A 22,343-nucleotide genomic window follows, 5' to 3' on the forward strand; every position below is an offset into this window, starting at 1 on the left:
GAACAGTTCTTACAAATTGCACACAAACAGTTATGAACTAATAAAAGCTTTTTTGCAGGGGAGGTCTTATACATTATAACTGAAACAAAAGTGATCAGTTGAAAAAATACACACAACAACTACCTTTCTGTTTTTTTAAGTTTGTGAGGCCAAGGATTTGAAATAAATTGATTTTATTATGAAAAGAATTATTTACTAGGAAAATGTACTGGTATACATCTGGTTGGTAACACCAACCTTGATTGCCAGTTGATTGACAGCAGCATTTATCCAGAAAAATGGTTAATTTAGCTTCACATTTGCTGTTGTTTTTTTGTTGAAGACAGTGTACTGACTTGTAAACTCTGTAATATGAAGTCACAGCTCATGTTATCATATATTTACTGAATCAATATTCACGCTTTAGAACTGTATTTGAAAAAAGTCTTGATTGTAATGAATGTTTACTGGTTGTCAAAAACAGATACTGCCCAAAAGAATTTAACATTTAACACTTAACAGCATTTTTCATCATGTTAAAATATAGAATAATTTTTCTGACAATATTAAAATCCATTTAAAAGAGTTAATCTTACACTGTCAACTGGCTTTACTGGGTAAATACCTTGTATATTGTAAAGCAAATTATTAAATGTATTAGCATTTTTAATGGAAAAGTTTCGTTTTACATAATGATTAATAAACTATTGGTATAACATAATGCCACATGTAAATAATGACAGCTTAACGCCTATGATTCCAATTTCTGCAAACTGTTAAACAAACAGGATGCTTTTTTAATCAAGTAGAATAAATTACATGCTTGAATTGAATTCAATAATCTTTCTAGGTTTTGTTTGTGTAAATAATTTAATAATATAACTACACGATAGCCATAATTCCATGGGATATTCCATTATCAAATGTGCACAACATTAACCCTTAACATGCTGAATTGATTTCAACTGTATTATTTGCCAGTGCTGAATTGTTTTATGATAAAATGAAGTTATACTATTTGTTTACTGAAACAGATGTAAAATTATGAATACATGCATAATCAGCATGAAAATTGAACTGTGTTATGTGTATGTGACAACCTATCAATTGACTGAACTAAATATAATTAATTATAAATATGTTACCATGGTTACCATGGTAATGATAAGAATAATAATCTAAATTTTATTTTTAAATGAATTGCATGTTTTTATTCATAGCTATTAGTTAGTCCTTAAATATTAAAAGTATGTAGTGTAAAAATCCACATGCTTTAACAAAAAAAACACAAAAAATGATCACAATTAGGGTTCAGATAAATTAAAACTACCACGCATAGCCACATTTTATACATGTATGAATCAAACCATGTTTGTCTTTTTACATTTTCGAACAATAATCATGTTTGTTTTTTGCAAGTATCTGAACTCTAGTTTACAAATGCTGGTTTTACGACATTCAATACACACAACGTAGAAACTAGGTGACTTAATCTGTCTATTTGTAAGGGTGTCACGGTACTCCGTCACTGTCTCCGTGGGACGGTATATCGTAATAGTCTCCCTCGGTACGGTTCACGATACGCCTCCGAGTCCGTACGGTACAGTACAGCATTTTCCATGACCTATTTCAAGGGAAGTAACTGTAATTCGCCCAAAAAATGGCGGAAGTTGAATTGAAATCACCTCCAGCGGGCTTCTAATAAAAAATATGGAAGCATTTTGTGTTATCAGTAAGAAAGTGGTAGGCGTTTATTTTGCTTTATATCACGACTTTAGTCGCTACGAATTTCTTAAGCAGGAGCTGTAATTTTGTGATTCAGTGAGAATTTCGCAAATTCTTTGAAACCATTAAAATTAAATTTCAAACGCTAAAAAAATGTGCTGTGTTGCCTTGGTCAAGAAACAAGGTGCAATATTTGACTGGTTCTATGAATTGCGCTTGGAGTTTTTTACGGCACAAGCAAAGATAGCCAGTTTGACTAGTTGGAAAACTCGTTTTACTTTTAACTTAAATAATCTATCGAAGTGAAAGAAACATAAAGCAGTCCATATTTTTAGCTCGGCTGTTTTCGGAGGAAACCCGAGGTATTGTCATAGCCAGCTTATCGTCCGCCGTCCGCCGTAGGCGTCGTGCTAAAACCTTAACATCAGTGATTTTTTGCTTTTTTTTCTTACAGCCTGTGCCTTTTGGATTGGGAAAATTAGCGCGATAAACCATGAAATTGGGAAAAATAGCGCGATAAACCATGAAATTGGGAAACATTATAAATATGATTATAAGAACAGAATTAAAATTATTAAAGTATGTTTGACAGCATTTTTATATTATAAAGTACTAATTTAATGTGTTCTTACAATGAAGACAATGTTAAGTTAATATCCTTCCACATTCATATTGAACTTGCAATAATCTATATAGATTCTTAAATATATCATTTAATCATAACCTCTTTAACAGTAAGAATTTAATTCAGTATTCTTTTAAATTAAATATGATATGGTGAAAACATTAACACATATTTATAAAAAAAACGCTTTAGTGGTCTTGCTATGTTAATGATGTATTATATGGAGTTAAAATAATTTATTTAATTTCTTTACCTTTCAACATCTTGCACTTCAATGCTATTTCAGTAAACTGTAAAGCGTGACAAACATAATAAAGCAGAATATGCATATGAATCTGATTTTACACAGATCCACTAACATATAAATCATATCATGTTTGTCTCTTTCCATTTTCGAACGATACTCATCTTAAATGCATTAACTTTGTGAGTAACGGTATGCTAACTCCAATTTCCCAACACTGATTTCCGTGATGCACATTCACTGTGAAGATTTGTAATCAATATTTGTTGTTTTTATCTTAAACGTTATATTTTGCGTTAATTGACACACGCATTAAATTATTCCGTAATAACCATATGATATCCGTTGTTAATTTGAATGTTATTTATCATTTTCGACGCGCATCGCAAATTTCTCGTCTGCCTGCCGCCATCTTGGGCGTGTGTAAAAACAAAAAACAGGCATTTACAATCGGGATACATCGACTATCGTCGGTATCCTCCGCAATGGTTTACAGTCAACTCGTACCTAAGTCAACTCGCACGGTAGTCAACTCGCATGTTTTTTGGTTAACTCGCACGGAAGTTAATTCGTACCTAAGTCAACTCGCACGGTAGTCAAAATATTGATGTATTATTGGGTTCTAAATGAGTAAATTATGCATAAAAACAAATGATTAATACTTTCAGAGTTTAGTTAATACTTTTTATTGAAAAATATTTACAAAATAACCAAAAAAAATCACAAAATATTGTTTATACCATGGTAACGTTATCAGCACATTAAAACTGACATTTTAAGTACTTTTAAAAATATATTTTTTAACAATTTTTTTAATTTTTATAACATTATTAATACACATTATCAAAGCTTTATATATGTACACAAGTAGACATACATCTATATACTTTTATTGTAATATTTAGTTCAATATATTTACACACAGTATCATAGCTTTACAATATGTACACAAGTAGACATACATCTTCATACTTATCTTTTAATATTTATTTTAATATTAACACACATTAACAAAGCTTACAATATGTACACAATGAGACATACATCTATATACTTTTATTGTAATATTTAGTTCAATATATTTACACACAGTATCATAGCTTTACAATATGTACACAAGTAGACATACATCTTCATACTTATCTTTTAATATTTATTTCAATATTAACACACATTAACAAAGCTTACAATATGTACACAATGAGACATACATCTATATATTTTTTTAAATATTTTTACACATAATCAAAGATTTACAATATATACACAAGGCGACATACATCTATATAAAAAAAATAAATATTTATTTCAATATTTTCACACATAATCAAAGATTTACAATATATACACAAGAAGACATACATCTATATACTTTTGTTTTAATACTTATTTCAAAATGTTCACACAATCAAAGATTTACAATATATACACAAGGAGAGATACATCTAAGTATTTTTTTTAAATATCATATAAACCGCGCATATATAATTATCATACCTACACGTATTTAAACATGGTTGTACGAAACAATGATTAATTTTACAATAATTCTCAATCATACAATTTTACAAGACTCAAATATTTATTTATTTAATACTTCAATAAAATTTACCAACATTTTTAAAATTTGTACATGAGTTACGGTTCTACATCAATTAATTAAATATTAAATTGTATAGCATGAAAAAATAAAAAATATTTATTTAAGTATTCCATACTACAGCCTTATCTCTAGACAACCCCTATCAGTAATAGCCTTATCTACTCCTCGATAATCAGTACCCTCATCAGCGCTGAATGACTGACATATTATCTGTTTATTGTAATTTTAGTGGTGAGAAATAGGGTATTGTTACTGATTAGGTGACAGCTGTTTTCAATATCTTTCATAGCTCATTAAAGGTAAAAAATATAAGCTTATACAAAGTTTATAACAATTAAATAGAAATTAGAATACAAATAATTTAATACTTTCCACTATTATAAATCAACGCGCGAACAATTAAAATTATTTGAATTAATCATTGCAAATTACATATATTCCGATATTGGTTAAAAATACTTGGATCGAGTGATAACAGTATCACAAAAACAAACATTCATCTACAATACAATACAAATAAACAACGTTATTAAATAACTTCAAGCAAAGCTGGTATATTGAGAAAAGCTGGTATATTGAGATAACTACTTGACTTTATGACAAATCAGAAATAAGAAATACAACACACCACTAACACGATTTCGATTATCTTCACATTAATTAGAAATCTTAAGAGGTCGTTATAATAACATAATACACGAAAATAGAAAATGTAAGTTTTGCAACGGACACGCTATTGAACATGAGTATCACTTTCCACTTGTTTGAAATATTATAGTCAGAGGTGTCAAAGTTCAGGATTATTCCTGAAATCAGGATTTTGGCCCTTAAGGACCAATTTTGATATTGATATAAATCAGAGGATTTTTTTCTGGAATTTTAAGATTATTGTCACAAAATGTTATTTTAAACACAAATTATTTTACTTTGACATATTGTTTACAAAGTTATAAACACTAGTTTACAAAGTTACATGAATTATTAACCCTTTTTTGCTCTGGCCCCAAAACGATAGGCTTATTTTCAGGATTTTAGATTTTGGCCAATTGACACCCCTGTATAGTATACAATGACATGAATGGTATTTACCGGTTTCGCATGTTCGGTGTTGCCATTTTTGGCAACTATCGCATTCAATTGCTTGCTGCCTTGGACCCACATTCCTTGAACACAATATACACGGATAATCCATCACACACAAAACGCATGAATTCACTATAATATGTATTCCGTAGCACATATATGTTGATAATGATAACCTAGTCTTAATTTAGTCGATTTATATACATAACTCAAAAACTTTGATCTATTATGAAATAACCGCATGCAACAAACATCACCTAATTTTCGTTTTAATTTTCTTTAATTTAACTCACACCTGATTATAAAAGAAAAACAATTACAAGCTCAATTAACATTCTCCGTTTTGTGACAAACATTAAAGTATCACTGATTTATTATCATACCAATTTAGTTTAATTGATTAATGCTTTGCCATTGTAATAATTGTGAGTTGTATATAAGACCTTTCACACCTATTACAAACATTCATATAACCCGTGAAAAACATCGACCACAAGAGTAAAAGAGCCATTAAATGTGACAACCGTATATTCAGATTATTGAAAAAGGACATAATTATTATTATTTTTACTTATAAACTTCTTATCAACTACTGATCATATTACATCCTTCATCTATTTCTATATATTTTTTCGAGGCGTGCGAGTTGACTTTGAAAAGTGCGAGTTGACCAGAAATGCCGTGCGAGTTGACCAAAAAACGTGCGAGTTGACTACCGTGCGAGTTGACTTAGGTACGAGTTGACCGGCACCCTCCGCAATATAGAGAGAGATGTGGATAGCAACGTAAAATCGTATTCGGCTAAATTCGCGAAAAATACGTAAGTCAGTTGTTGCTCGGCGACGACTCAGCAACTCGATCGGCACTCGTTCGAAATTATTGCTAAATTACATTGTAATCTTATTGGCTTTATTCGGAAAATTTTGTCTTTTTTTGGGAAATTTTAATCAAATTTTTGGGAAAAAACGTCATTTTTTGCAATTGGGAGGCAGCCGAATATCGGTTGTAATTTCTGGCAAAAAAAATCACTGAACATTGGTTCTAAAATCAAAGTGCTTCCACCTACAACTTTGAAACTTCATATGTAGATGCACCTTGATGAGTTCTACATGCCACACCCATTTTTGGGTCACTAGGTCAAAGGTCAAGGTCACTGTGACTTCTAATATAAAACTTAAACATAAACCTTCACATTCGCTCTAAAATCAAAGTGCTTCCACCTACAACTTTTAAACTTCATATGTACATGCACCTTGATGAGTTCTACACGCCACACCCATTTTTGGGTCACTAGGTCAAAGGTCAAAGTCGCTGTGACCTCTAATATAAAACTTTAACATAGCTGCTTCAATAAAAGTGCTTCCACCTACAACTTTTAAACTTCATATGTACATTCACCTTCCCCATTTCTACACGCTACAACCATTTTTAGCTTGGCTGTTTTCGGAAAACCCGAGGTATTGTCATAGCCAGCTCGTGGTCCGCGGTCAGCCGTCTGCCATAGGCGTCGTGCTAAAACCTTAACATTGGCTCTAAAATTGAAGTGCTTCCACCTACAACTTTGAAACTTCATAAGTAGATGCACCTTGATGAGTTCTACACGCCACACCCAATTTTGGGTCACTAGGTCAAAGGTCAAGGTCACCGTGACCTCTAAAAAAAAATAATCTGACAAGCTTTCGCAGCCGAGCGTTGGCACCCGTTATGCGGTGCTCTTGTTTAAACATATTCATAATTTCGTGTTCATATTTAATCAAAGTTTTAGATTTGTAAATAATAATAACTAATTGTGAATTTGTGTACTTTCATGACATTATATGGTATTTTTGTATATTGTATGACTCATATGTAGAGGTCTTTAAATGGTTTTAAATGGTTTGTATGTTGTTTCCATCCGACGATACATATCATGATACGTATTGTATCATACACACTGTACCGCGTTACGTATGGTATCGTAAGGTGAGCGTATCGTGACACCCTTAGCTATTTGCAAACAGCATAAAACTAGAACAGCCTGCAAGTAACTCGCAGTCTATAAAGGTTTTATGCTGTTTGCTGTTCATTAGTATCAAAGGGTTGGAAATGAAGCTTTTAAAACTTTAATTAAGTAAGAAAGGCCTTTCATTAAATTGAACTTTCTAATTAAAAGGACTACAAAAGTGTCAAAATACATATCTAAGTGGTCAAAGGTTAAAGGTCAAGGTAACAGGGGACTCTTGAATTTCGTGCACAGATCTTATATAGTTCAAGTGAAAGTATATATGGTTAAAGTGAAAGTAGATGTTTATGTGACTATTTCTTTTATGATGCATTGTAAATTTATATTATAATTTCAAGACCACAATCATGTTGTATGCAAAATCTTTGGTAAACGTTTAATCGTCACTCAATATCACAAGTTTGAATTAGGCTTTATGTGTAGCAACAATTACAAGATACTGGTACATACATGCTGTGCTAAATGTCCATGTTTTGTCTGTCAAACAACACTTGTTTCAAATTGGGATATTTTTTTACAATTTTGCTTTGGGTTTATTGGGACCGTTTATGTGACTCATAGATACACCTGGACAAGGCCTGTTAGGTCGAATTTGTATTATTGTTACAACTTGATACACAACTCAACAGACAGTCACAGGGGATATATTTTAACAACTTTTAGTTTTTGGCAGCAAATACATTTTGTGACACGATGTAAAAATACTAAAATCTTAGGAGAAGACTCTTGAATCTCTGTTTAACAAATTTTACAAAAACGTTTAATTTATACGAATGGAGAGCTTCTAAATTTTAACTTGAGATCATTTTGAAAGTCTATTAAGCCTGAAGAGGTTTAAATGTTCGTGTAATAATGTTTACATCCACTCAACAACTGTTTGTTTTGCTGTTTGGTTTACAAGAGTGGGGAATGATTGATATAATTCGCTTTAGACATCTTTATTGTATTTCATTGAAAAGTTCAAGCATGCAATTTGAATACCCTTCGTTTTGGAAAAATAGCTCCTTGAATGTAAACTAGAAATGTGTAAGAGATGAAAAGACATCTACATGTATATGTAAAATGGTGCCTGATGAACTCATATTGGAATGCTACCATGACATTCAGAAAAATACCTCATTTATGCATGCAAAGGGTTCAGATAAGGTTATGTGAACAATATTTTCTCTCTTATGTTAACTAAATATTCCCTTTTTATACACTTCCTGAATACACTTCCTCTGATCATTTCCTGGCAATGAGAAAGTAAATATTAAGTCTTGAAATTGTGCATCGATATAAAGTGTGCCACCCATGTAAATGTAGTTTAAAATGCTTAATATGAAACTGTTAATTACAATTTATCAACATATATAAGCTTCGTTTATGATATTTTAAGGACGACCCTTTACGCACATACATTAAGCCACATTTTCCCAAATCAGGCATAAATATATATATATATATTCGCATAAATAAGACTCTTCTAATATTTGAGATGGTTTTCAGTAGATTTTTTATGTCCCCCACTATAGTAGTGGGGGACATATTGTTTTTGCCCTGTCTGTTGGTCTGTTGGTATGTTGGTCTGTTGGTTTGCGCCAACTTTAACATTTGCAATAACTTTTGCAATATTGAAGACAGCAACTTGATATTTGGCATGCATATGTATCTCATGGAGCTGCACATTTTGAGTGGTGAAAGGTCAAGGTCATCCTTCAAGGTCAAAGGTCAAATATATGGGTCAAAATCGCTCATTTAATGTACACTTTTGCAATATTTCAATATTCAAGATAGCAACTTGATATTTGGCATGCATGTGTATCTCATGGAGCTGCACATTTTGAGTGGTGAAAGGTTAAGGTCAAGGTCAACCTTCAAGGTCAGAGGTCAAATATATGTGGCCGAAATCGCTCATTTTATGAGTACTTTTGCAATATTGAAGATAGCAACTTGATATTTGGCATGCATATGTATCTCATGGAGCTGCACTTTTTGAGTGGTGAAAGGTCAAGGTCAAGGTCATTCTTCAAGGTCAAATATATGGGTCAAAATTGCTCATGTAATGTCACTTCTGCAATATTGAAGCTAGCAATTTTATATTTGACATGCATGTGTATCTCATGGAGCTGCACATTTTGAGTGGTGAAGGGTCAAGGTCAAGGTCATCCTTCAAGGTCAAATGTCATATACGGGGACATAGTGTTTCACAAACACATATTGTTTCATTCAAAATCGGGTCCCCTAATCAGACCCATTCCCAATGGAAAAAAGTATATATTTTTTTCCCAAATGAGAGCTAAAAATTTCCAATGGAAGCTTTTTAGGTCACAATATTTTGTACATCTCCCATCGTTATAAGTTCAACCTTAGTAAATATAATACTATAAATACTTGGATTCTCAATTTTGAAGCATTTTTTTGCAAAACAAAAACAACACTAATTTCCCAATTTTAGTCAAAACGCCCCGAATTTTCACAATTCAAAGGGACATGGCCCCATTCCCAAAATGGTGGAAAAAAACAAACTGATTCTACACCCAGGCCTTCTTTCACCTACCACTTCATAAGCCAACCACAAATCTTGAAAATCTGCTCGACAATTCAGCAATCTAACGTTTCATTTCCTTGTAAATGAAAATTCACCTATGTTAAATGCTTTGATTCTAATGAATAGACTGATATGTATATATTTATACCAATATATTTATACCAGTTCATTGGATTCTATTAATCTATTTACCTGTAATTCTTTGCATAATTAATAGGCCATGGTGATCTCTTTGAAGCCCCATTCAATTTTGCTCCCGTATTGAATGCAACAGGATTGTATGTTGGGAAATACCAGCAGAAGTTATGAGTCTTGGCCTACTATCAGGAACATACTTAAGTCAATATTCTCACTCAAGTTTGTGTATTTTCTCAATTTTTGAGATGAGTTTGTCCATCATGCTCAATTTGGTGTTCACATGAGCTTTTTGAGTTTTGAGTCTTACTCAACCCTGACATTGTACTGTAGACTTTGTACTTGTGTATAGAAAAGGTGGACAGAAAAACAATAAATTTTCCATAAATAAAATTTCTCTGGTTGGACATGTGTTTAGTTTGTCTAAGCCCTGCCTATAATTGATAATGAATTTAGAAGTTTTAGTGAGAACATTATCAAATTTTAAGGAAGCATGGATCATATGAAATCATATAACTATAAGCATGGATCATATGATATCATATAACTATAAGCTCAAGATCAGACAATAAATGATCTGATGGTGGTACTGGTAATTTAAATATGGGCTGCACTTTGTGAAAAGGAGGTTTAATGCATGGGCGTAAAGTGTCGTCCCAGATAAGCCTGTGCAGTCTGCACAGGCTAATCAGAGACAACTCTTTTCTCCTAAATGGGAGTTTTGCTAAAAGAGACTTTCTTTAAACAGAAAATATCATAAACGCGTAAAGTATGGTCCATAATAAGCCTCTTGTGGACTGCACAGGCTTATCTGGGACCACACTACACATCTGCATTAAACCCCCTTTTCAAAGAGCAAGGCCCTATTAGATTGAAACAGAGGAGAAAACAGTGCATCATAATGTACAGACACTCATCACATGACTCACTTCAGGCAAAAATTGGTGCTATGCCATATGTTGCTAACGCAGCCTGGTCAGGAGCTCCTCAGCAGCTTTGAAGTCACGCAGGGTTTCGTGGTCTCGTTAGAGAACAGGGTAGCACTGACCAGACTGCGAGAATGCTACGCTGGACACGTATGACATAGACATTATGGCATGACACCGATCACATTTTATCTTAGCCTGGAATCTAACAGAAAGATACAATCAGTTATGTTTAGCCATTTTTGCCACATGATATTGGAATGTAACAATAGAAAGTTAAATGAAGCAAAATGAAGCAGCTTAAATGTCTGTATTTTTTTGCATTTAGTGAAATCAATAATCAGATCTTTTCAATTCAGTGATTTGTTTGCTCAAAAGGTATATATTTTTCCACTTTAATGACTTAAAAATTCTCCCTCAATTTAAGCTTTATTTTAAGCAAATGATTAAATTTGGAAAACAAATAGTTAGAGGCAGTTTTGGGCTTCTTTTCAGCTATATTTTAATCAAAGCAAATTCATGTATACATGTAATACAATTGAGCATTTGTAGCAATAAGTATTAAATTAATGTTTTATAACAAAATAGCCTATAAATATGGTACATGTATTACCTGTCCTCCAAAGGTTAAACAAACAACACTCCAATTATTGAACATCATGGTTTATTAATACCGGTAGCAATCAGATTGCATGCATTGTTCAGACCCATGTACTTTATGTAATTTTAGTAAATGCAAATGGGTGTGTGTTTTTTTTTCATAAATGCTATTCACAGATTAAATGAAAGCATTTACACCAGTTCTTATACGAAGAAAACATTTATTCTGTAAATATGAATTCTCGATCCAATATTTGGACATTCAATGGAAGTTTTGTTTGCATTATAGGTATAGAATTTTTAATTTACTTTAGACATAATAGAAAATCCTGTTACGGTAAATGGTTGATTGATAAAAAGCTGGGGCATGTAACTGGTCAATGCACAGGTCAATTCAATAGGAGTTATTTGGAAATTTATATTATAGATTTATTCCACTGAAGATATGTTGTAAATCCATTCATAAAATTGTTATTGCAGGTGAAATTAATATTACTAATTTTGTATAAGGTATTATCTTGCATTGTTATATTACTTATATTAAGGCTAAGGTGGTCTGGTAATAAAGTTTGGACACAAAGGAAACTAACGGTGTCTTCAGTAATGGTCAATAGTAATTAATCAGCATTATATACATACCATGTCATCACTAAATAAAATATGTTACTGTCATCTGTGTAAGGATGCGTTAGCACAATTCTCAAATTTGCATACACTAACATGTGATCCGCAGACAATTAAAATGATCCTTTTAGCAGTTTTGTAGATACCTTTTACCCCAAATTGGAAGGTAAAGCTCCTATCCCAAATCATGAAAAAGCTCAATAATTTGATAAAAAACAACAACTAATACTAGTAATATAAAATATTCAGGCTGTCAAGCGGTCATACTTTTTCCTACTTTTTCCTACTATTTCCTACTTTTTCATCAGGATCCTACTTTTTCCTATTTTTTTACCAAATCTTCCTACTATTCCTACTTTTTCATTTTCAATGGAGATTTTTTTTTTTTTAAAGAGTTTATTTAGTAAACTTGCAGGATGAATGAATCTATGGCATGACTGTATCCCTGTTAATGTGCATTCATCTAGATGAGACCTGACAACCCATGCTGACTGTCTGCTAGCACCTCTTCAGGAGCATAAATATTTATTTTTTATGTAACTTTTAAAATTATTGACATTTTTTTTTTTGAAGTAACAATAGTGCCTTGTTTACTTCCTTAGCATTTGTACACTGCAGACTTCACTACCTTACACAGTTCCCAGTGATGCAAGAGCTGAGGGAACCCATTGTTTATTCCAGTTTTATTTTGTTTCCGTTGACAACAATTTGACCAAACCTTATGCATGTTTACATGATATTGCTGTTGGGAATGAAGAGATATAGAGATACATGTATTGTATGAGTGGTTATGTAATATGGAATTTATTACACAAGTTATTGGAAAAAAGATAAAACTGATGCTTTGCCGAGTTTTCATCATTTACAAATATAATGTAATAAATTCTGTATTACATGACAACGGATATGATGTTCTATTGATATCATAGGTACATCATTTTTAGTAATTAAAGATAAATGCACAGAGCCTAAATGCCCTGATACATTTTTATGCTCCCGGTAGGGTGGCATATTGCAGTTGTACTGTCAGTCCGTTTGTCTGTCTGTCTGTGTGTGTGTGTCCGTCCGAAAACTTTAATATGGGCCATAACTTTTGCAATATTGAAGATAGCAACTTGATATTTGGCATGCATGTGTATCTCATGAAGCTGCACATTTTGAGTGGTGAAAGGTGAAGGTCATTCTTCAAGGTCAAAAGTTAAAAAATACAATCCAAGGGAAGTAATAAGCTTTAAAAGGGAGATAATTTCTAAACCTGCCAAATGATATATTGAAATTTTATTTCAAAGCTGCGCAATAGTGGGCATTGTGCGCAATAGTGGGCATTGTGTTGTAGCGGATCCGTGGTCTAGTGGTAACACACTGGCTTCACAATCCAGAGATCGCTGGTTCGATCCCCCGCTGCACCTAACCTACTAACTCGTCTTTCGCATGAGACGTTAAACCGAGGTGCAGTGTACTAGGTGCTATACACCGGGCACTAAAAGACCCAGGGTCACCCCTGGAACGGGGTGTCTCCTGTATCTTGCACTATCCCCCGTAACCAACTAACACGTCTTTCTGGGGGCGATGGCCATATGGGAGACAATCCCGGTGCACTCGATAAAAACGAAAAACACACACACACGGGCATTGTGTTTCGGACAAACACAATTCTTGTCTAATGATGCCATAGCTAGTGAGGTAACTTCAAGGTGTTAAAGCGAAGTATTAAAATTATTAAACGGCATTATTACACTCCCGCAAAGTCATCAATAATGTAAAAGCCATTATTTGAAACTGGAATAAACAATGTAGTGCAACTGTTTCATTGCCCAATCAATGCTGTCATAAAAGATATCAGGTGATAAGGTCCTATCTCCAGTTGCATAATCTGCTCTGCAATGACCAGTCATTTTGAATGTAACTTAAGTCATTATAACTGCACCCTATTGTCAATTTAAAGGTTTCACAATGTAGCTGTAGCAGAGCATTTACACTGCTTTATATACTAGTATTAATCTTGTACAACAAGTTGGTGTATCACTAAATAAATTTGGTCTTCTGCTTAAGGATATAACATGCACAATATAATTACTTTTTTATATCGATACACAGAAGACCTCTAACCACTTATTTGATGATACACCAAAATGAACAGCATCTAATTACATGTATACTTCTTTATCAGGGTAGCTTTGCTTGAAACTTAATTATCATAGATACACTATAAGTGCTAAAATTCCTAGTGGGAAAACAAAGTTTAACCCTTCATGGATGGAGAAGTTGGACAACAGTGGAAAAACACTGGGATCATGGTGCAAGAGAGATACCGGCAATGAGTTTGCAAGATATTGTACTGTCTGAATGAAGTCCATCTTGTAGTAATTCTGGTGCTAATCAACTTATAAGTCATGCAGATGGATGAAAACACAAGGAAAACATGAAATACATGCATGATAATTCACAAAAGCGTTTGTTTGGAAGTGCCCAAAAGCCAAGCAGCTCTCAGGGTTGTGGGGATAAATCTATCTGTATGCAAGTACATCCATCACACAAGGAACAGGTACAAAAGGCTAAAATCTTCTGGGCCCTTAAGGTAGCTTCAAGTGGGTATCCATACAGAACATGTGATGGCACTCCTGCTCTGTTTCAAGCTATGTTTCCTGGACCTGTGTCTAAAAAATAAGTATTATGTATTCCTACTTTTGAGGGAAAAGTTCCTACTTTTTCCTACTTTTTTCCTATTTTTCTTGCAAAAGTAGTTCCTATTTTTTCCTACTTTTTGAAAAAAGGTCACTTGACAGCCTGAATATTTATAAACTGTTCCCGCTGTGGTTGCCTCCATCTTGAAAGTAGTGCCTGCTCATCAGACAACGTGCATAAGCAGAAAGTTTAGGTGAGAAGTGACATGTGTGGTACATTGATTCACCCGTTGAAAACCCTAGAATGTGCCACAGTCTCCTTTGTCTAAGGTTGTTTGTCTAATGATTTGTGTGCAATTGAAAGAACTTTGTGGTTTCTTTTTCACTGTTTGACGCAAACCTATATTTGGTCAACTTTATCTGAGTATTGTGAATGGCGTTACCATTTTAACTTACAAGGTAAAATTAAGATGGACAATTGTAAAATTGTTTCATAATATGCTGGTTAATTGTTCCTTACTGTAGTCATGGTAGGCTAGTTTCTAATATTGCATAACTTTTCCATTTTCAGATAAAATTGTTTTTAATACAAATGTAGCACTTACAATGTGAAGTGGTTTTATGCTGGTTATTGTCCCCTACCGGTTTCACCGGAGGGGACTTACGGTTTGCGCTCCATCTGTCAGTCAGTCAGTCTGTCAGTCGGTCTGTCTGTCACACTTTTCTGGATCCTGCGATAACTTGAAAAGTTCTTCATATTTTTTCATGAAACTTGAAACATGGATAGATGGCAACATGGACATTATGCACATCATTTCATTTTGTTCCTACGTCAAAAATTCTGGTTGCTGTGGCAACAACAACAAAAAAAAACAAAAAAATATGACAATAGTGGAAATTTCTGACAATGGTGGAGCCGGTAGGGGACATATATTGCTTGGCAATAGTCTTGTTTTTTATGGCTAATTCTGACATTTTTGGAAGTTTGAGTTTTATTTTAATATCTGTTTCTCATATGTTCTAAATATATATTTTACAACATTAAAACACTATGTTTTAATCAGTAGCACTTCAGAAAAAAGCAATTTAGTTTGAAGAGGCAATTGAAATTTGAATGTGCATTGTAAAAATCGATCTGTCATTATTGTATTTCTGCTTGAAGTTGATTGAATTGTTATGTAAATTGTGATTGCCTACATCTTGGTGGTACAATTTAATTAAAATACATTTATCAAAAGAGTGAAACAAAATCATTTGAATGCATTTATTGAATGAGCAAAACAAATTCTCATTCAGCAAGTGTCGTTTATCATCATTTTATCAGCGTAATTGTTTTTGAAGAGTGTCATGTTTTATTTTTTAAACGTTTGCGAGTGTTTAAGAAATAGTTTGTTAGCGTAGCGTTAAATGGATTTGTGTATGTGATATTTAAGATATTGTTATCTGATACATTATCACATTGATATATCCTTAGCAAATACATTATGTCATTAGCTAGCATGATTTTTGACAAGACTAAGTCTGCAAGCCTTGGGGAGAAAATGAGAATCAATAGAGTAAAAGCATAGTTTTAAAATTAAATATCATGATGGTTATTGAAAATACATTCATTATGTTTGAAATGCATTTTCCAAGTGCAAAAACATATTTAACACATGAAAGTTTGTTAAAATTTGCTTAATATTTCATGTATATGTGAGTTCCATTGCTTCTGTTGCACGCAAGGATTGTTGAACTTAAATTACAAATGCAGCGATTTTTTTTACTTCTTTATAAAGTACTAAAAAACGTCACTTTCACAATTTTTTGTACAATTTAAAGTTTCAAAAAAACATTTTTTTTGTTAATTAAATATAGCATTAAGTTGATTTCATTATGCAGCTTTATGGCTTGAACCTAAGTAAATATAATATTGACAACTTGACAACACAAAGTTATCAGTTTTAAAGAAATTGTGAGCAAAAATCAAATATTCCAACCTGAAGACTTCCCTGCGCAAATTTTCCCAATGTCCGGGTTTTAGCTAATTTTTCCCTAATGGGCTGGTACCGGTACTTTTCCTCATGTGGGTTAAAAAAATCGCTGAATTGTATATACAAGTTTACATGTTCATTAATTCACATAAGGATGGTCGCTTACAAGCCCTTAATCACAGTTATATAAATATATATGATCTGTCTGCCCCAAAAGAATAGTAAATGTGAATGTAGATAATAGAAATTAAATGTTTGAACATTATTTGAAGACACGCCTCTGCAAGTGATTCTGATGTCGGAGAAAGACAAAGCTCTATGTATGCAAAACAAAAACTGTTGTCTTCATTTCCATCCATTTCTACCTTTTGAAAATAAGTAAAGCAAAACAAATTATAACCCCCACCCCGTACAAAACAGGTAAAAATATAGGAGCCTTGCTCTGGGAAAACAGGGCTTAACCCTTTGCATGCTGGGTAATTTGTCGTCTGCTAAAATGTCGTCTGCTGAATTTCTAAAATAAGCATTTTCTTATATTTTTTTTCAATAATACTATCTGAATAGCAAACAGTTTGGATCCTGATGAGACGCCACGTTCTGTGGTGTCTCATCTGGATCCAAACTGTTTCAAAGGCCTTTAAAATTTGGTTCCCGCACTGAAAGGGTTACTGCATGTGTGTAAAGTGTCATCCCAGATTAGCCTGTGCAGCCCGCAAAAGCTAATCAGGGACAACACTTTCCACTTTAATGGAAGGGAATATTTCCTTTAAAAGAAGTCTCTTTAAAACAAGAATCCATTTTAAGCAGAAAGTGTCATATCAGATAAGCCCCTGCGGACTGCACCGGCTAATTTTGGACGACTTATGCACATGCATTAAATCTTATTTTCGTAAAGCAAGGCTCTAATCAAGATTCACGCCAGTGGACGTTATTTCATCAATGCACACTCTATAAGAGGTTCAATTAAAGTTTTGTGAACCTTTCCCACTCATAAGCAAAGTGAAAATGGCAATGTGCAAATAGCATAAAACCGAACAGCCTGCGAGTAACTTGTAGTCTGTTCAGGTTTTATGCTGTTTGCTCTTCACCAGTATCTAGGAGTTGGAAATAAAGCCTTAAAACTTGAATCTAGTAAGAAAGGTATTTAATTAAATTTAACTTTCTAAGGGATAACAAATGTGTCAAAATACGCATCTAAGTGGTAAAGGGTTATCTCTGTTTCAGCTTGGAGCAGGTGAACACCTGCGTGAGATCCAGGCGATGAGGCGACTGGCAAACCATGGCAACATACTGGAGCTGGAAGAGGTCATCTTGTAAGTTGCCATTCATGTGTCAGTAGCTAAACATGGGTCAATAGCTGAACATGGGTCAATAGCTGAACATGGGTCAATAGCTGAACATGGGTCAATAGCTGAACATGGGTCAATAGCTGAACATGGGTCAATAGCTGAACATGGGTCAATAGCTGAACATGGGTCAATAGCTGAACATGGGTCAATAGCTGAACATGGGTCAATAGCTGAACATGGGTCAATAGCTGAACATGGGTCAATAGCTGAACATGGGTCAATAGCTGAACATGGGTCAATAGCTGAACATGGGTCAATAGCTGAACATGGGTCAATAGCTGAACATGGGTCAATAGCTGAACATGGGTCAATAGCTGAACATGAGTCATAGCTAACATGTGTCAGTAGCTGAACATGAGTCAATAGCTAAACATGGGTCAATAGCTGAACATGGGTCAATAGCTAAACATGGGTCAATAGCTGAACATGGGTCAATAGCTGAACATGGGTCAATAGCTGAGCAGGTGTCAATAGCTGAACATGAGTCAATAGCTAAACATGGGTCAATAGCTAAACATGTGTCAGTAGCTGAACATGAGTCAATAGCTAAACATGGGTCAATAGCTTAACATGGGTCAATAGCTGAACATGTGTCAATAGCTGAACATGAGTCAATAGCTAAACATGTGTCAGTAGCTGAACATGAGTCAATAGCTAAACATGGGTCAATAGCTAAACATGGGTCAATAGCTGAACATGTGTCAATAGCTGAACATGTGTCAATAGCTGAACATGGGTCAATAGCTGAACATGTGTCAATAGCTGAACATGGGTCAATAGCTAAACATGGGTCAATAGCTGAACATGGGTCAATAGCTGAACATGGGTCAATAGCTGAACATGGGTCAATAGCTGAACATTGTCAATAGCTGAACATGGGTCAATAGCTAAACATGGGTCAATAGCTAAACATGGGTCAATAGCTGAACATGTGTCAATAGCTGAACATGGGTCAATAGCTGAACATGGGTCAATAGCTGAACATGGGTCAATAGCTGAACATGGGTCAATAGCTGAACATGTGTCAATAGCTGAACATGGGTCAATAGCTGAACATGGGTCAATAGCTGAACATGTGTCAATAGCTGAACATGGGTCAATAGCTGAACATGGGTCAATAGCTGAACATGGGTCAATAGCTAAACATGGGTCAATAGCTGAACATGGGTCAATAGCTGAACATGGGTCAATAGCTGAACATGGGTCAATAGCTGAACATGTGTCAATAGCTTAACATGGGTCAATAGCTGAACATGGGTCAATAGCTGAACATGGGTCAATAGCTAAACATGGGTCAATAGCTGAACATGGGTCAATAGCTGAACATGGGTCAATAGCTGAACATGGGTCAATAGCTGAACATGGGTCAATAGCTGAACATGGGTCAATAGCTGAACATGTGTCAATAGCTGAACATGGTTCAATAGCTGAACATGAGTCGATAGGAGATCATTTGTAAATAGCCATCATGCGTTTAAACCTTTTTCATTTAAGCTGGATTGAATAAAACGTTTAAAGGCTATTTGAAACACTATTGAGCTGTTTCCAAGGTAGGATCACTGGTCCAGTTCTTGGCTTTGGGGGAGATCCAAGAACACTCCCACAGTGCAATAGAACCTGTGACCTTTAGTCACTGTGGCAGACACCATAACCATTAAGCCATGTGTGACAATCATGTGTTAATGTCCAATCATATGTATGTAGTCTATATATATTTGTCAGTAGCAGTCATTTGTCAACGGTGTGACAACAGTAAAACATGTGTAATTTTAACATTGTGCCAATAGCCATTATTGTGTCAATTGTGTGACAATAGTCAATCATGTGCAGGCTTTTTCTGCCCTAGTGCCACGGGTCCGAATTCGGCCCCATTCCCATGCAAATCTGGTTGTTTTTTTTCCCGCAATTGGAAAAATAAATCCCAATTCCAAAAAAAAAAAAAAAATTTTTTTTTTTAACTTAAAATATATAGTTAATCCTGATCCGGTGTAGAAAAATAGAAAGTGTTGCATAATTAAATTATCTGTTGCATTGAATTTGTTTTAAAAAACTGTAAAAATATGTTATGATTATTTAAGACTTTCCTTATTTTCCTCAAAATCCGGCGCTTCGCACGATTTTTTTCACCTCAAAAAAAGGCCAGGCCTTTTCTTCTCCAAATTCAGATTTAAAAAACCTGCACTTATCTCACATGTTCATAATACTTGTAAAATTTTAACAATAAGTTATCAAAATAGTCGTTATTTACAAGTTGACAGCTTCTTTGAAATATAAAACACTATTTACATGCGATAATTTTTCCCAATTGAGCGAATTTTACGAATAATTTTTTCCCCAAAATGAGGGTTTTCACGACGCGAAATCCCAAAATCCAGTGTGGCGTATTCCAAAATGGAGCGGAAAAAGCCTGATGTGTAATTAGCTTAACATGTGTAAACAGATAATCATGTGTAAATACTTACTATGTATAAACATGCAAACATTTTAAATGGCCAAACATGGGTATAGCATCCTTGCAAACTGGAAAGGGTCGTATTGTTAATAAAAAATCACTTGTCAATGGCCACTCCTGTGTGGTCAATTGAAAATCATGTGTAAAAATCCAATCAAATGTAAATGCCAAATCATTTTTCAATGTACAATCATTTGTCAATTGTCACTCATGTGTTAATAGACAATAGCATGTAAGAAGCCAAACATATAGCAGGTCATTTTGTAAGCAGCAGGCCCTTAGATCCAATGTCAAGTTACAATTAAAGGTAAACTATAAGACTACTATAGTCAAACACTGCACGCACGTTTGTAAATGGATGTATCTGTCTTTTCTCTATGCTGGCAAAAAGTGAATAAGCACTTTTTTGTGCAGAAGGCTTTGTGGGTACATGTAAATTTTGACGCTGTTGCCTCTGTTAATAAATATTAACCCTTTCCCCCATAAGAAGCAAAGTGAAAATGGCTTTTTGCAACCAGCATAAAGCCAGAACAACTCTGCGAGCAACTCACAGGCTGTTCAGGTTGTATGCTGTTTGCTGCTCATCAGTAACTAAGGGTTGGAAATAAGCTTCAAATCTGCGAATCTGTTAGAAGGTATATAATTAAATGTTACTTTCTAAGGGAATTAAAATGCATCAAAATAGCGTATCTATGTCGGTAGAAGGCGAATAGTTGAAAAGTAAAGGAATTTGATGGGGGTAAGGCTGTCATGGAGAAAGTCGCTGAAGACGTCTTTTGTTAGACATTTATGCTACAGACCATCAGTTTTAAGGATGTGAGGTATAAATATTTATGTTTTAAATCAATAGCATCACTCTCCTTGTTTACATTTTAAAAGGATATAATTGCAGGGATTGAAGTTTCAAAGACTATGCAGTTTAAACAAAATTTTCTCTTAGGTCTCTGAATTATAAACTACTTACAATAATTAATCATTTTTAGCTCATCTATTTTTTGAAAAAAAATTATGAGCTATTGTCATCACCTTGGCGTCGGCGTCGGCGTCTGCGTCGACGTCGGCGTCCGGTTAAGTTTTGCGTTTAGGTCTACTTTTCTCAAAAAGTATCAATGCTATTGCATTCAAACTTGGTACACTTACTTACTATCATGAGGGGACTGGGCAGGCAAAGTTAGATAACTCTGGCGTGCATTTTGACTGAATTATGTGCCCTTTTTATACTTAGAAAATTGAAAAATTTGGTTAAGTTTTGCGTTTAGGTCCACTTTTTTTTCAGAAAGTATCAATGCTTTTGCATTAAAACTTGGTACACTTACTTACTATCATAAGGGGACTGGGCAGGCAAATTTAGATAACTCTGGCGTGCATTTTGACAGAATTATGCCCTTTTTATACTTAAAAAATTGAAAATTTTGATTAAGTTTTGTGTTTAGGTCCATTTTATTCCTTAAGTATCAAAGCTATTGCTTTCATACTTGCAACACTTACTAACTATCATAAGGGGACTGTGCATGGCAAGTAATGTACTCTGACTGGCATTGGAACAGAATTATGTACCCTTTTTATACTTAGAAAATTGAAAATTCGGTTAAGTTTTGTGTTTAGGTCCACTTTATTCCTACAGTATCAAAGCTATTGCTTTCATACTTGCAACACTTATTAACTCTCATAAGGCGACTGTGCAGGCAAAGTTATGTAACTCTGACTGGCATTTGGACGGAATTATGGGCCCTTTATACTTAGAAACATAGAAAATTTGGTTAAGTTTTGTGTTTTGGTCCACTTTACCCCTAAATTATCATAGATATTGCTTTCATACTTGAACACTCGCAAACTATCATAAGGTTACAGTAACAAGTGACAAGTTGT

General features: G+C 34.0%; 2 protein-coding genes across 8 annotated transcripts in view; one reads left to right on the forward strand and one right to left on the reverse strand.

The window, feature by feature from the left end:
• LOC127874962 (methylmalonate-semialdehyde dehydrogenase [acylating], mitochondrial-like) overlaps positions 1-22,343 on the reverse strand; it is a 56,920-nt gene that overhangs the window by 30,100 nt on the left and 4,477 nt on the right. The window lies entirely within an intron of this gene.
• The window catches only part of LOC127874963 (MAPK/MAK/MRK overlapping kinase-like), a 105,394-nt gene that overhangs the window by 7,573 nt on the left and 75,478 nt on the right, over positions 1-22,343 (forward strand). For 2 of the 6 annotated variants that reach the window (XM_052419686.1, XM_052419687.1), the window contains exon 1: positions 17,921-17,986. The exons of the other annotated variants lie outside the window; for them this stretch is intronic. In XM_052419686.1, the coding sequence (XP_052275646.1) occupies positions 17,934-17,986 (53 nt within the window). In that variant the 5' untranslated portion in view covers positions 17,921-17,933. Of the gene's footprint in view, positions 1-17,920; positions 17,987-22,343 lie in introns of those variants that run through there. 6 annotated transcript variants of the gene reach the window in all.

The sequence above is a fragment of the Dreissena polymorpha genome, chromosome 3, assembly GCF_020536995.1.
Source record: "Dreissena polymorpha isolate Duluth1 chromosome 3, UMN_Dpol_1.0, whole genome shotgun sequence".
NCBI lineage: Eukaryota > Metazoa > Mollusca > Bivalvia > Myida > Dreissenidae > Dreissena > Dreissena polymorpha.